We start from the raw sequence: 16,002 nt of genomic DNA on the forward strand, positions 1-16,002 counted from the left end.
TGTGTTTTATCTTTTTGCTCCACCTCCCTCTCCTCAACTCGTATTTGTTCTTCTTTTCATCTCTCCTATGTGTTTCTTTTACTTCTACTTTTTTTCCTTTCTCCCTTCACAGGCTTCCCTTTTTGTTCTGGTGCAATATACCACAAATATGCTCCATGTACGGCTACAGAAATTTAGAAATCATCCTCTGAATCTAGGACATACAAGGATCAGAGGATAAATTAAAAGAGGGACAAAAGGCCATAGTTGAGGAGGAAAGACAACTGGGTTGAGGAGGATCTGGGGACACATAGGATAAATACAAGTGCAGCTGTGCTGGAGTGGTGGAGGGTGAGAGTAGTTGCAGCAGGAGCTGCCCCTACTTCAGCAGGGTACACTGCCTCCATCTAGCCTCCTTCTGTCCCCCTAGACACCAACTCCCAAGGCAGTTACATAGGAAACCCTACTCTAGTCAATTTTGCAGTTAAGGAATGAAGGTAGAGGACTCAATCAATTGAAGCCCACTGAGATTAAATGACTTCCCCAAGATCACACAGTTTGCACAGTGTATGGCACTCAGAAAATATTATTCTGAATGAATGTCACAAATGGAAATAGAAATCATATATCCTTTTCAAAAATATAAGATAAAATAAACAAAATATCTTGGCTTCTGTTCTAGAGAAAAGTAAAGACAAAAGCCTTACATAAATAGTTATTCAGTAGATTAGTGCCTCTGGTTGACTCAGACCAGGCTGCGTCCAACCAGGTGCCTAACTTGATGACTGTGTGTCACCGGACAGGCCCTTAGAGAAACACATAGCTTAATCAACAAACAAAAATGATCAGGCCCAGCACAGCGGCTCACGCCTGTAATACCAGCACTTTGGGAAGCCAAGTGATGTCAGGGGTTCAAGACCAGCCTGCCAACATGGTGAAACGCCATCTCTACTAAAAACACAAAAATTAGCTACGCATGGTGGTACATGCCTATAATCCCAGCTACTCGGAAGGCTGAGGCAGGAGAATCGCTGGAACTCAGATGGTGGAGGTTGCAGTGAGGCTCGACTACACCACTGCACTCTAGCCTGGGCAACAGAGTGAGACTCTATTAAAAAAAAAAAAAGAAAGAAAAGAAAAGAAAAACCAAAGGCTAAAGAATATTAAAAATTATAGAAAGTCAACTAATATCTATTTTAATTACATCTAGAAATAATAAAAAGAGTATGTTCACTTTAGGCCAGGCACAATGGCTCATGCCTATAATCTTAGCACTTTGCAAGGCTGAGGCAGGGGCATCACCTGAGGTCAGGAGTTCGAGACCAGCCTGACCAACACGGAGAAATCCTGTCTCTACTAAAAATACAAAATTAGCCGGGCATGGTGGCACATGCCTGTAATCCCAGCTACTTGGGAGCCTGAGGCAAGAGAATTGCTTGAACACAGGAGGCAGAGGTTGCATTGAGCCGAGATCACGCCATTGCACTCCAGCCTGGGCAACAAGAGCAAAACTCCGTCTCAAAAAAAAAAAAAGAATATGTTCACTTTAATTTCTACAGAACTTTTACAAAATGCTTATATTTGTTTTCAATGTTATCATTAGGCAATAAATCACTAATTTCCATTTTGCATACATAAAGATAAAAACATTTAGTGGTAAGAGCACTGGTTACAAAATGTAAATCGGCCAGGGACGGTGGCTCACGCCTGTAATCCCAGCACTTTGGGAGGCTGAGGCAAGCGGATAACTTGAGGTCAGGAGTTCCAGACCAGTTTGGCCAACATAGCAAAACTCTGTCTCTACTAAAAATACAAAAATTAGCCGTGCATGGTGATCTGCACCAGTAATCTCAGCTACTCGGGAGGCTGAGACAGGAGAATCACTTGAACCAGGGAGGCAGAGGTTGCAGTGAGCAGAGATCGCAGCCACTACACTCCAGTCTGGGTGACAGAGTGAGACTCCATCTCAAAAACCAAACCAAACCAAACCAAAAAAAAAAAAAAAAAAAAAAAACCCCAAAATCTAAAATCAGAGAGAACAGCAGGGTAGGAGACTTATTAGTTTTGTGACCTTGGACAAGTCATTCAACCTCTGAGTTTCAGTTTCCTCATCAGTAAAATGAGGACAGTAGCATCTGCCATGCATACCTCACAGGACTGTGGTGATGATCAAATGGGAATGTATGGGAAGTGTTCTGAAAAACTGTAATGAGAGGTTTCATTATTATTATGACATATGAAAACAGAGGCCCTGGCAGATTAAGTGACTTGCTCAAAGATAAATACCATAAGTGTTATTAATCAAGACTAAAATGCAATACCCTTCAATCTACCACTTAGCCCACGACCTAGGCTTGCCTGTGGCGAAATTAAGTGAACAAACACTGCACATTTTTCTCCAAAGAGATTAGTCCCTCCTTCAAGTATATTAATCATATTTCATGCTCCAAGGAAGAAAGAATTACAAACTTTATGTTTATCATTATCAAATTGAAATTGCCAAACCTGAGTTAAAAGACTATCCCAAGTTGTTAAGAAACACACACACACACCCCCACTGGATTTAGAGACTAAAGAAAATTTTTAAATTTGGCCAAGCACAGTGGCTCACACCTGTCATCTCAGCACTACGGGAGGCCAAGGCGAGAGGATCACTTGAGTCCAGGAGTTCCAGACCGGCCTGGGCAACACAGTAAGACCCCCGTCTCCACAAAATAAAATTAGCTGGGCTTGATAGCACACACCTGTAGTCCGAGCTACTTGGAAGGCTGAGATAGGAGGATCCCTTGAGCACAGGAGTTCGAGGTTACAATGAACTACGATCATGCCATCGTGCTCTAGCCTAGGCAATAGGGTGAGACCCTGTCTCTAGAAGAAAAATAAAATGATAATGAAAAGAAAATTTAAAAATTTTAAATCACTGACATTTAATTTCCTGATAAAGTTCATTGCTATTCCTTTAATATACTACAATCTGATCATTTACAGTCCAATGGAAAACTTATGAACATTTTATTTTTTATTAGGGTAGCTACCTGGTGTGACATAAAACCCTTTTATATCTTTTTTCCTTTTTTTTCTCTTTCAAGACAGAGTCTTGCTCTATCACCCAGACTGGAGTGCAGTGGCACGATCTCAGCTCACTGCAACATCTGCCTCCCAGGTTCAAGCAATTCTCGTGCCTCAGCCTCCCAAGTAGCTGGTGTGCACCACCATGCCCAGCTAATTTTTTTGTATTTGTAGTAGAGACAGGGTTTCAGTATGTTGGCCAGGTTGGTCTTGAACTCCTGGCCTCAAGTGATCCACCCACTGCGGCCTCCCAAAGTGCCCGTATTACAGGCATGAGCCACCTCGTCTGGTCTCAAAACCCTTTTATATTACAAAACCAAGTATAGGCCAAGCGTGCCGGCTCATGCCTATAATCCCAATACTTATATAAGAAGCTGAGGCAGGAAGATCACATGAGCCCAGGGGTTCAAGACCAGCCTGGGCAACATGGCAAAACCCCATCTCTACCCAAAAAAAAAAAAAAAATTAGCCAGGCATTCTGGCACACACCTGTAGCCCTAGTTACTCAGGAAGCTGAGCAGGAGATCACTTGAGCCTGGGAGGCAGAGGTTGCAGTGGGCCAAGATGGCGCCACTGTGCTCCAGCCTAGGTGACAGAACAAGACCCTATCTGAAAACTAACAAACAAAAAAACCCAAAACACAAGTGTAACCACTTTGCAACATTATATAATTATAACCATGGGTAATCTGAAATACATTTTTTCTAATACTTTTTTTTTTCCTATTTTTTAGAACTTCCTGAGTATAATTTTCCTTGTACACTCTGGGGAGTGAAGACTCCATCTTCCTGAAACAGAAGTCTCCTTTTGGGAACTTTAAGAGAGAGGGTTATAAAAATAGGACAGTGTCAATGTGGGGGACCTTCTTTATCTGCTGGGTATTGGAGAACAGAGAAATGACAGGATCCACATGTTATTTTATAATGAGTACTCTGATCAGCAGGCTAGATAAGAGAGACTAAGGGTAAGAAAAATAATGCAAAAGTTATTCCAGACTAAGTATGAGATGACAGAGCCTGTCTATGTGGTAGGCACTAGGATGAAGAAGAGCAGATGTAAACAAAGAATATTTTTTCTTTTTCCTTTTTTAAACAAACGTCCAAACAAAGCTAACAAGCAATATTTTTAAAGGGAGAACCAACAGGAATTCAGGACATAACTGGGTAAGATATTATCTTCATAACTGAAGATAAAACTAAGGTTTTGATATCACTGCTGTCACTGACAAGAATATGAGAGTTGGTTCTGAGAAGCCACCTCTTTGAGGAGGGTAATAATATGCTCAATGTAACATCTATGAATTTTGACAGGATAACAAGATAACCTAACTGTGAATTATCAATGTTAGAGTTCTAGCAATTTATTGATGTAATAACCAATTCCAAATCTGGTAGATGGGAAATGGAACAATTCAAGCAGTTATACCTGTTGCATCAAAAAATGAGTTTGGCTCTTGTGGTTGTAATTCAAGCCCATCTTCATCCATGGCCTTTAATTCTCATCAGTCACAGCTCCTAAATCAGGGGAAAAGGTAAACCAAAGCCATTAGTTTTTTTATATCATGTATTAAAATATCACCATGATAGTTTCATTTCTGAGACACTCAAATTCTGTGAAAGATAAATGTGTATCAAAAACGTATCTATCTAATGTAAAAGAGAATTTAAGTGATATACAGTGGTATATGGGCATCTATATGACAAGGCAGGGCAGATAAATCAAACAAGTCAACTTTGCCTGGACTTCTGTTTAAGTTGAAGTAATCAATGTATTGCTTACGTCCATCAAGTGAGCGTTATCTTGATGAATTCTGATACATATATAAACCTTTGTAATCACTACTCTGAACAAAATATAGAACATTTTTAGGACCCCAACACTCTTATCTCCTCAGTCTGTAACATCCCATGTTCCCAAAAGGGTAACTAGCTTTGTTAAGGTTCAACTTAAAACACATTCTGTAGCTTATTGTGGGAAATGTTTGTACAATTTTCATATTCTCTAAATTTAATTAGAGAATATGAAAATTCTCTACTAACTTCCAACCAGTAGATTGAACAATGGCAAAAATTCAAAGTGCATAACTGTAATAAACAACCTTTGGGATTCTGCCTGACCTCTCTTAACCGTCTCATCTAAAGAAGTAAATTCCCACAGTGTATTTATACTCTCTTTGCCACAGTTGATTAGCACTAGCTATAAAGTGGTAAAAAGTAAGTTCATCTTTAAGCACAATAAAATCAAAGTCCTATCCCTGAAAATCAAAAACCACGAGCAAGAGTCAGTCCCTTCCCCTTCCTCCCTCCCAGTGGCTGGAACATAAGAGCTGAGGAAAGTCACTTTGCAACTCTGGCCTGGACTAGTAAATGAAAAATAAAATGAATCCTGTGAGTGCTTTGAGTAACAGAACAGAGTAAGCAGGGAGGGGAGACAGCTTTTTAGCTCCTGGTTCTAGATCTATATTGAGGTCCAGCTATAACCCTGCCTTCAATTTTTATAAGACATTCCAATGGCCTTAATTCTCCCGTTTCTACTTAAGTCAAAAACTTATGGCCGGGCACGATGGCTCACGCCTGTAATCCTAGCACTTTGGGAGGCCGAGGTGGGTGGATCACCTGAGGTCAGCAGTTCAAGACCAGCCTGACCATCATTGTGAAACCCCATCTTAAAAAAAAAAAAAAAAAAAAACTTATGACAAAAAGAACCCTAACCAATGATTTCAGTTTTACCATTTTTTTTGCTAAGTACTACATGCTTATTAAAATTTCAAATAACAGAAACACAAGTCATTTTTCTAAAGCTAGGTGACATCATTCCTCTGTTCAAAAATGTTTAATAGGGGATTGATCGAAGATGGCCGCGTAGGAGGAACTCGGGATCGCAGCTCCGAGAGAAGGCGCAGAGGGACTGCAGGGAAGTTCACACGGAAGCTGGGCGGAGCCCACAGCAGCTCAGTGAAGCCTCTGCAGGCTGAGTGTGACTAGGCTGCCACCTTGTGGGCAGGGAAAACAGCAGCAAGAGAGTTGAAAATCATAAAGCCCTAACTCCCTGGGACAGAACACCTGGCAGGAAGAAAAGGGAGTTTATGAGTTCAGCTACTGCAGACTTAAAATTACCAAAATCAGAAAGACAGCAACTACAAAGTCGATAGGTGGATAAATCCACAAAGATGGGAAGAAACCAGAGCAAAAAGGTTGAAAACACCCAAAACCAGAACACCTCTCCTCCTACAAGGGAGCACAACACCTCACCAGCAAGGGAACAAGACTGGATGGAGAATGAGTGTGATGAAATGACAGAATCAGCTTTCAGAAAGTGGATAATAAGAAACTTCCATGAGCTAAAAGAACATGTTCTAACCCAATGCAAAGAAACTAAGAACCTTGAAAAAAGACTTGACGAAATGTTAACGAGAATGGACAACTTAGAGAGGAATATGAGTGAATTGATGGAGCTGAAAAACACAACACGAGAACTTCGTGAAGCATGCACAAGTTTCAACAGCCGAATTGACCAAGCAGAAGAAAGGATATCAGAGGTCGAAGATCAACTCAATGAAATAAAACGAGAAGGCAAGATTAGAGAAAACAGGGTAAAAAGGAATGAACAAAGTCAACAAGAAATATGGGACTATGTGAAAAGACCTAATCTACGTTTGATAGGTGTACCTGAATGTGACGAAGAGAATGCATCCAAGCTGGAAAATACTCTTCAGGATATTATCCAGGAAAACTTCCCCAACATAGCAAGGCAGGCCAAGATTCAAGTCCAGGAAATACAGAGAACACCACAAAGATATTCGTCTAGAAGAGCAACCCCAAGGCACAAAATCATCAGATTCACCAGGGTTGAAATGAAGGAGAAAATACTAAGGGCAGCCAGAGACAAAGGTCGGGTTACCCACAAAGGGAAGCCCATCAGACTCACAGCAGATCTCTCAGCAGAAACCCTACAGGCCAGAAGAGAGTGAGGGCTGATATTCAACATCCTTAAAGAAAAGAACTTTCAACCCAGAATTTCATATCCAGCCAAACTAAGCTTCATAAGTGAAGGAAAAATAAAATCCTTTGTGAACAAGCAAGTACTCAGAGATTTCATCACCACCAGATCAGCATTACAAGAGCTCCTGAAGGAGGCACTACACATAGAAAAGAACAACCAGTACCAGCCACTACAAAAACGCACAAAATGGTAAAGAGCATCAACACAATGAAGAATCTGCATCAACCAACGGGAAAAACAGCCAGCTAGCATCAAAATGACAGGATCAAATTCACACATAACAATATTAACCCTAAATGTAAATGGACTAAATGCCCCAATCAAAAGACACAGACTGGCAAATTGGATAAAAAGCCAAAACCCATCAGTGTGCTGTATCCAGGAAACACACCTCACATGCAAGGATACACAAAGGCTCAAAATAAAGGGATGGAGGAAGATTTACCAAGCAAATGGAGAGCAAAAAAAAGCAGGAGTTGCAATTCTCATCTCTGATAAAATAGACTTTAAAGCAACAAAGATCAAAAGAGACAAAGAAGGACATTACATAATGGTAAAAGGATCAATGCAACAAGAAGAGCTGACGATCCTAAATATATATGCACCTAATACAGGAGCACCCAGATACATAAGGCAAGTTCTTAATGACTTACAAAGAGACTTAGACTCCCACACAATAATAGTGGGAGACTTCAACACACCATTGTCAATATTAGACAGATCAACAAGACAGAAAATTAACAAGGATATCCAGGACTTGAACTCAGACCTGGAACAAGCAAACCTAATAGACATTTACAGAACTCTCCACCCCAAATCCACAGAATATACATTCTTCTCAGCACCACATCACACCTACTCTAACATTGACCACATAATTGGAAGTAAATCACTCCTCAGCAAATGCAAAAGAACGGAAACCATAACAGTCTCTCAGACCACAGTGCAATCAAGTTAGAACTCAGAATTCAGAAGCCAACCCAGAACCGCACAGCCTCATGGAAAATGAACAACTTTCTCCTGAATGTTGACTGGATAAACACTGAAATGAAGGTAGAAATAAAGATGTTCTTCGAAACCAATGAGAACGAAGACACCACATACCAGAATCTCTGGGACACATTTAAAGCAGTCTCTAGAGGAAAATATATAGCAATAAGTGCCCACATGAGAAGAAAGGAGAGATCTAAAATTGACACCCTATCGTCAAAATTGAAAAGAGCTAGAGGAGCAAGATCAAAAAAACTCAAAACCTAGCAGAAGACAAGAAATAACTAAGATCAAAGCAGAATTGAAGGAGATAGAGACACGAAAAACCCTACAAAAAAATCGATAAATCCAGGAGCTGGTTTTTTGAAAAGATCAACAAAATAGACAGACCGCTAGCCAGACTAATAAAAAAGAAAAGAGAGAATAACCAAATAGATGCAATAAAAAATGATAAAGGGGATATCACCACAGATTCCACAGAAATTCGAACCATCATCAGAGATTATTACAAACAACTCTATGCACATAAACTAGAAAACCTGGAAGAAATGGACAAATTCCTGGACAGTTGCCTCCTCCCAAGCCTAAACCAGGAAGAAGTCGAAACCCTGAATAGACCAATAAAAAGGTCTGAAGTCGAGGCAGCAATTAAGAGCCTACCACCCAAAAAAAGCCCAGGTCCAGATGGGTTCACAGCCGAATTCTACCAGACATACAAAGAGGAACTGGTACCATTCCTACTGAAACTATTCCAAATAATCCAAAAAGAGGGAATCCTTCCCAAATCTTTTTATGAGACCAACATCATCCTGATACCGAAACCCGGCAGAGACTCAACAAGAAAAGAAAACTACAGGCCAATATCCATGATGAACATAGATGCAAAAATCTTCAATAAAATACTGGCAAGCCGATTGCAACAGCACATCAAAAAGCTTCTCCACCATGATCAAGTAGGATTCATCCCAGGGATGCAAGGCTGGTTCAATATACGCAAGTCTATAAATGTAATTCACCACATAAACAGAACCAAAGACAAAAATCACATGATTATCTCAAGTGATGCAGAGAAGGCCTTCGACAAAATTCAACAGTCCTTTATGCTAAAAACTCTCAATAAGCTAGGTATCGACGGAACGTATCTCAAAATAATAAAAGCTATTTACGACAAACCGACAGCCAATATCATACTGAATGGGCAAAAACTGGAAGCATTCCCTTTGAAATCGGGCACTAGACAAGGATGCCCTCTCTCACCACTCCTATTCAATATAGTACTGGAAGTTCTAGCCAGAGCAATCAGACAAGAAAAAGAAATAAAGGGTATTCGATTAGGAAAGGAGGAAGTCAAATTGTCTCTATTTGCAGACGACATGATTGTATATCTAGAAGACCCCATCATCTCAGCCCAAAATCTCCTGAAACTGATAAGCAACTTCAGCAAAGTCTCAGGATACAAAATCAATGTGCAAAAATCACAAGCATTCCTATACACCAATAACAGACTTAAAGAGAGCCAAATCAAGAACGAACTGCCATTCACAATTGCTACAAAGAGAATAAAATGCCTAGGAATACAACTAACAAGGAACGTAAAGGACCTCTTCAAGGAGAACTACAAATCACTGCTCAACGAAATAAGAGAGGACACAAACAGATGGAGAAACATTCCATGTTCATGGTTAGGAAGAATTAATATCGTGAAAATGGCCATACTGCCCAAAGTAATTTACAGATTCAATGCTATCCCCATCAAGCTACCAATGACCTTCTTCACAGAACTGGAAAAAACCACCTTAAACTTCATATGGAACCAAAAGAGAGTCCGCATAGCCAAGTCAATTCTAAGCAAAAAGAACAAAGCGGGAGGCATCACACTACCGGACATCAAACTCTACTACAAGGCTACAGTAATCAAAACAGCATGGTACTGGTACCAAAACAAAGATATAGACCAATGAAACAGAACAAAGGCCTCGGAGGCGACACAACATATCTACAACCACCCGATCTTTGACAAACCTGATAAAAACAAGCAATGGGGAAAGGATTTCCTGTTCAATAAGTGGTGTGGGGAAAACTGGCTAACCATATGCAGAAAGCAGAAACTCGACCCCTTCCTGACACCTTACACTAAAATTGACTCCAGATGGATTAAAGACTTAAACATAAGACCTAACACCATAAAAACACTAGAAGGAAATCTAGGCAAAACCATTCAGGACATAGGCGTAGGCAAGGACTTTATGACCAAAACACCAAAAGCATCGGCAACAAAAGCAAAAATAGACAAATGGGACCTAATCAAACTCCACAGCTTCTGCACGGCAAAAGAAACAGTCATTAGAGTGAATCAGCAACCAACAGAATGGGAAAAAAATTTTGCAGCCTACCCGTCTGACAAAGGGCTGATACCCAGAATATACAACGAGCTAAAAAAGATTTACAAGAAAAAAACAAACAAGCCCATTCAAAAATGGGCGAAGGATATGAACAGATACTTTACAAAAGAAGACATACATGAGGCCAACAAACATATGAAAAAATGCTCATCATCACTGGTCATTAGAGAAATGCAAATCAAAACTACATTGAGATACCATCTCACGCCACTTAGAATGGCGATCATTAAAAAATCTGGAGACAACAGATGCTGGAGAGGATGTGGAGAAATAGGAACACTTTTACACTGTTGGTGGGAATGTAAATTAGTTCAACCGTTGTGGAAGACAGTGTGGCGATTCCTCAAGGACCTAGAAATAGAAATTCCATTTGACCCAGCAATCCCATTACTGGGTATATATCCAAAGGATTATAAATCGTTCTACTATAAGGACACATGCACACGAATGTTCATTGCAGCACAATTTACAATAGCAAAGACCTGGAACCAACCCAAATGCCCATCGATGATAGACTAGACAGGAAAAATGTGGCACATATACACCATGGAATATTATGCAGCCATTAAAAACGAGGAGTTCGCATCCTTTGTAGGGACATGGATGAACCTGGAAACCATCATTCTCAGCAAACTGACACAAGAACACAAAATCAAACACCACATGTTCTCACTCGTAGGTGGGTGTTGAACAAGGAGAACACATGGACACAGGGAGGGGGGTGGGGAGTTGGGGAGGGACAGCATGGGGAGAAATGCCAGATATAGGTGAAGGGGAGGAAGGCAGCAAAGAACACTGCCACGTATGCACCTGTGCAACAACCTTGCATGTTTTTCATATGTACCCCAAAACCTAAAATGCAATAAAAAAAAAAGAAAAAAAAAAAATGTTTACTAGCTCCCTGCTCCCTCTACATAAAGTTCAAACACCTGTGTCATCTTCTAAGTTCTAGCCCCAAACTACCCTCCCACTACCATCTCCCCTAACTTTCCTTCAAGCACTTCCCTCTACTACCCTTGGCGTGTAACATAAACACATGTTCCCCACCCACACACAGTTCAGCCAAACAAAAATAATGCTCAACATCCCCATAAAACCCCAACTTTATATTTGATTCAGGGTTCCTTCTACCTGGAACACCTTTCCCCCATTATCTCTGCTTTAATCTTTCCCCCTAAATCTCCTTCCCCACAAAAAAAGAGAAAGCTGGAAATAATTTCTCCCTCTGAAATGTCCACAGCACTCTATTCTTCTCTGACTGTACTGGTTTGTCATATTATGATTATTTATATATGTCTTATTTGCAGATACTAAATTACATATATATAGTCCTTAAAAAACTCATTAACATGGCATAGTAATAGAAATATCCATTAAATGTAACTGAGAAAATTTACGTTCATAAAAGGGATTCTCAACATATCAACTCTGAGATATATTAATTTTTAAGAGATAGCATGTTTCATGTTATTTATTCAGACTGTTTCATATTAAAGTAAATGGGCTAGGTGCAGTGGTTCACACCTGTAATCCCAGCACTGTGGGAGGCCGAGGTGGGCAGATCACCTGAGGTCAGGCATTGGAGACCATGGCGAAACCCCTCCTCTAGTAAAAATACAAAAAAATTAGTGGGGCATGGTGGCACATGCCTGTGATCCCAGCTACTCGGGAGGCTGAGGCAGGAGAATTATTTGAACCTGGGAGGTAGAGGTTGCAGTGAGCTGAGATTGCGCCACTGCACTCCAGCCTGGGTGACAGAGCAAGACTGTCTCAAAAAAAAAACAAAAAAAAACAAAAAAAAAAACTTCTAAGCATTATGAAACACTATGACATTAAGCCAATTAAGAAGGCAATAAAGGGGATTCATTATAAGCCCCCTAACCATACATATTTCCCTACATAAACCCAATCCTCTACGAATTCTCAACCTGCAGAACAACTTTTCTTGACATTCATCCTCCTTGGCATTTCTATTATTAGAATTTAACAGACAATCAACTCCCTGATTTTTGAAGTGCGCTCTTTCCTCTGTTGCTTTAAGTGACTTCTAGTTCTCTTTCATCCTTAACTGCTGGCTGCTCTGCCTCCCCTCACCCGTTACTACTGTTCTGCCCAGGGTTGTGTGCTCAGCCCTCTCTTCTGCTTTTTCTTTATTCCCATGGTTTCAACTACTACTTCCACAACAATGATTCCCAAAATCATCCTAATGTGTCCAACAGACTATTGAATATTTTCATCTGGATAAACCCCAGCCTTCTCCTGATATGACCATTATGGCCTTTTCCTTCTTCCCTCCTCATAGTCAGATTGCCAGATCTTGTCAACTCTCCTCAATTTCTCAAGAATCCAACCCCGTTTATTTTATTTTATTTTTTTGAGACAGAGTCTCACTCCATCACCCAGGCTGCTAGAGTGCAATGGCGTGATCTCAGCTCACTGCAACCTCTGCCTCCTGGGTTCATGTGATTCTCCTGCCTCAGCCTCCTGAGTAGCTGGGACTACAGGGGCCTGCCACTGCGCCTGGCTAATTTTTCTATTTTTAGTAGAGACAGGGTTTCACCATCTTGACCAGGCTGGTCTTGAACTCCTGACCTCATGATCCACCTGCCTTGGCCTCTCAAAGTGCTGGGATTTCAGGTGTGAGTCACTGCGCCTGGCCCCCACTTTTTTTTTTTTTTTTTTTTAGTCCTAGACACCATTCCCACTCAGTTTCATATTTCCTGATCCCGGGGGATGAAAATAGCCTCTGGACTGGCCTTGCTCCTTTCTGCCACTCCCACGACAAATGACTAGAAGCCCTATTACACATAAGGGCTGGTGCCAAGTACTGAGGCATTTCTGCAATCTGTGGGCAGATTAACCTACCTGAAGCACTGCTTTGATCATAGCACTCCCCTGCTCTGAACACTTCAGCAGTTCTTCAATACTCAGGGGCTCTACAATATTAACCCAAGCTACCATAACAGACTGATTTGTTTTCTTCCCATCCTTTTACATCATGTGCATTTCCTAACATATTCTGGCCTACATGGGGGTGCCCACTCATCTCATCTTGATTTAAGTGAGCTGTAATTACTCAACAAATTATTGTTTTGCCTGGTCATTTTCCCTTCTGTCATTACAAAAATTCAAACATTCTAAATAAAGATGACTATACCTCAACCTCATAACCCCTCTCGAGTTAGAACTACTAATTCCCTTTGCCAATCAGAATGAAACTGTATTCTCAGAACAGAACCTACTCAGAGGAATTCTCAGATGTGATAAAGAGTGGAAGAAGGTGTGTGATAATGTAACTAGTAGTGTCCACGCCTCTGAAGTACAAACCAAGCCCAGAGATCAGTTGAATCTAAAGACAAATAAGCAGGATGGTTCAGAGAACCAAGCATCTCAGAATTTGGGTGAACAAGTACTAACATTTAGTGTTACTATCAAATGCCCTCAAAGTATTTCTGGGACTCTACTAACATCTCAAACTCAGCAAGATACTCCCTTGTCAGTTACAAGAACCATGATCCCAAAATGCTTCTGAAATAATTCACAATGTAAAAACACCACTTTTTGGGAACAGATTGTGAGGACAGAAAGTTTAAATAAATAAATAAAAGAAAAACGTATAGCTTTAAGGGAAATAATGGGCTGGGAGAACCCAGGAAATTCACAAAAATTTCCTTCCACTGTTTGAAATAAAACATTATCATCCTAGAAGAAGGTAATAATAAATAAAAAATATAATAAAGCAATAAAAGTTAACAGGTATAGCAATGGCATTTTCTCTATCTTAATTAGGGATCATGGATATAATTTATTTGTTGTATATCTTTTGATGCTTAGACACTTCCATGATCTCCCTCTTGGGCAAGTTAACAGGATTCTTATATATTCACTTTGCTTTTTGCAGCTAATATGCATACAAAAATCACTTTTCTGCTTTTGGTCTCTCAAAACCTCAATGCCTGTTAATTCTATGACTCGACTCTAATTCTTCTAAGTCATGCTCAGACAACCAAATTTTATTATACATGGTAGAAGGAATTCTTAAGCTGCAGGAAAGGCAAACAAAGGCAAATCTGTCTATAACAATTCTTCTTGGATGGAAATTAGAACTGGTGAAAACTTGTATTTAAAGCCTAATTAATATCTTCTCTCTTAAGCTACATTTCTTTCCTAATTTTCCCCCCATGTTGTTCACTGTTAGCCATCATTGCTCCAAATATCTCGTTTTCAAATCTGGAGTCATAATTCACTTCTCTGACTACATCAGCCCTTAAATTCATCTCAAAGCCAGTAACTCTTAAATTTATCACTTCCTCTTTATTCTCACTTCTATCACTCTAATAAGTTCTCCTCTTCTCACATGCAGACCATGTGGGCCCTTTCAATCCAGACTTGAGCCCTTATTGAACTGAGGAAAATTTCTTGTTTCTATACTTTGCTCCATTTTCTCTATTCGTTCTTATCAGCATTTTTACTACAGGACATAAAAAGACTGCTAAATCTAGCTTCTATATCGCTTTAACTTTTCTCTCATATTTTCTATCTTTGTCTTTCAACTACATTCTCAGAGAATCCCTGAATTCTTTCTTCTAAGCTAGCTAATTTGATCTCCACCCCAACTACTGAATTTTTCTTTAAAAGATCATATTTTAATTCCAATAGTTTCTTTTCCATAGCAATCTCTTCTTTTTTTGGTGGACACAATATCTTCCTAAATCTCTCTGAGGATTTAAAGTTTATTCTGTACCCTATATAAACTGTCTCCTCTGGTATTTCAATATTCAGTTAGTTGAATTTGGTGCCTCTCTTTCAAACTGCTGGTTTTCCTGATAAGCATGGTTCTTCCTGGTTGTCTATTCCTATTTGTAGATGAGAGTCTAGACTAGAGTTACATTCTGATTGCTGAGGTGAACTTCTTCAGCCCAAGTAAGAATTCCTGTTTGCCCAACAATAAACTTAAATTCAGATCACAGGAGTCTTATATAGAATGAGTTCACAGGCGAGAAAGAAACCATGTAACCAGCCAGGTTCTCCTTTAATGGTGTAACAGTATCCCACTTCCACATGCTGGAAGTTCAATATCCTTCAGGATAGCTGCAAGCTACATAAGCTACTGCCCCTACCTTTCTTGCTATATGGCACTCACTTTGAAATTTCCTATGGACAAACAAGCAATTCAGAGCGCTGAATTTCGGGCATTATCCCAGCAGGAAAACCATTACAGGAACCTATACTAATAGGTAAATGGCTTAGCTTTCCACGGCTTTAATTATCTGGCTGTACTCATGGCTTGTTCTATCTCCAAGTGCCTCCCTGCTTTTGATGTTGGTGGTACTGCAGGATGCCAATTCTTGGCTGGTCCTTTCTACTTTTTGAATAAGGCCATGGGTTCAGTAAGCTCTCTTGGGTTTTGCCACTAATTTACTTCCAGTTGCTGTATTCAATCAGAAATTCATCATATTCTGATTCATAAGCTGAGGTTTTCTTGTTTCTCTGTATTTTTATATTCTTTCAGTATAGAAGGAAGAAAAAATAAGTGTGTTCTCTAGTCTATGTTGAATTT

At 40.0% G+C, this 16,002-nt stretch overlaps 1 protein-coding gene across 8 annotated transcripts in view; it reads right to left on the reverse strand.

The window, feature by feature from the left end:
• Positions 1–16,002, reverse strand: part of ZFX (zinc finger protein X-linked) — a 68,619-nt gene that overhangs the window by 35,892 nt on the left and 16,725 nt on the right. For 5 of the 8 annotated variants that reach the window (XM_012448836.3, XM_012448835.3, XM_021670471.2 and 2 more), the window contains one exon: positions 4,474–4,562. In XM_012448836.3, coding sequence (XP_012304259.1) covers positions 4,474–4,534 — 61 coding nt within the window. In that variant the 5' untranslated portion in view covers positions 4,535–4,562. Of the gene's footprint in view, positions 1–2,127; positions 2,162–2,723; positions 2,848–4,473; positions 4,563–16,002 lie in introns of those variants that run through there. The other 3 variants (XM_064364442.1, XM_064364440.1, XM_012448838.3) reach the window with 3 other exon arrangements.

This window comes from Aotus nancymaae, unplaced genomic scaffold (genome assembly GCF_030222135.1).
Source record: "Aotus nancymaae isolate 86718 unplaced genomic scaffold, 86718_ANA_hifiasm-v0.15.2.pri h1tg000058l, whole genome shotgun sequence".
In the NCBI taxonomy this organism is placed as follows: Eukaryota; Metazoa; Chordata; class Mammalia; order Primates; family Aotidae; genus Aotus; species Aotus nancymaae.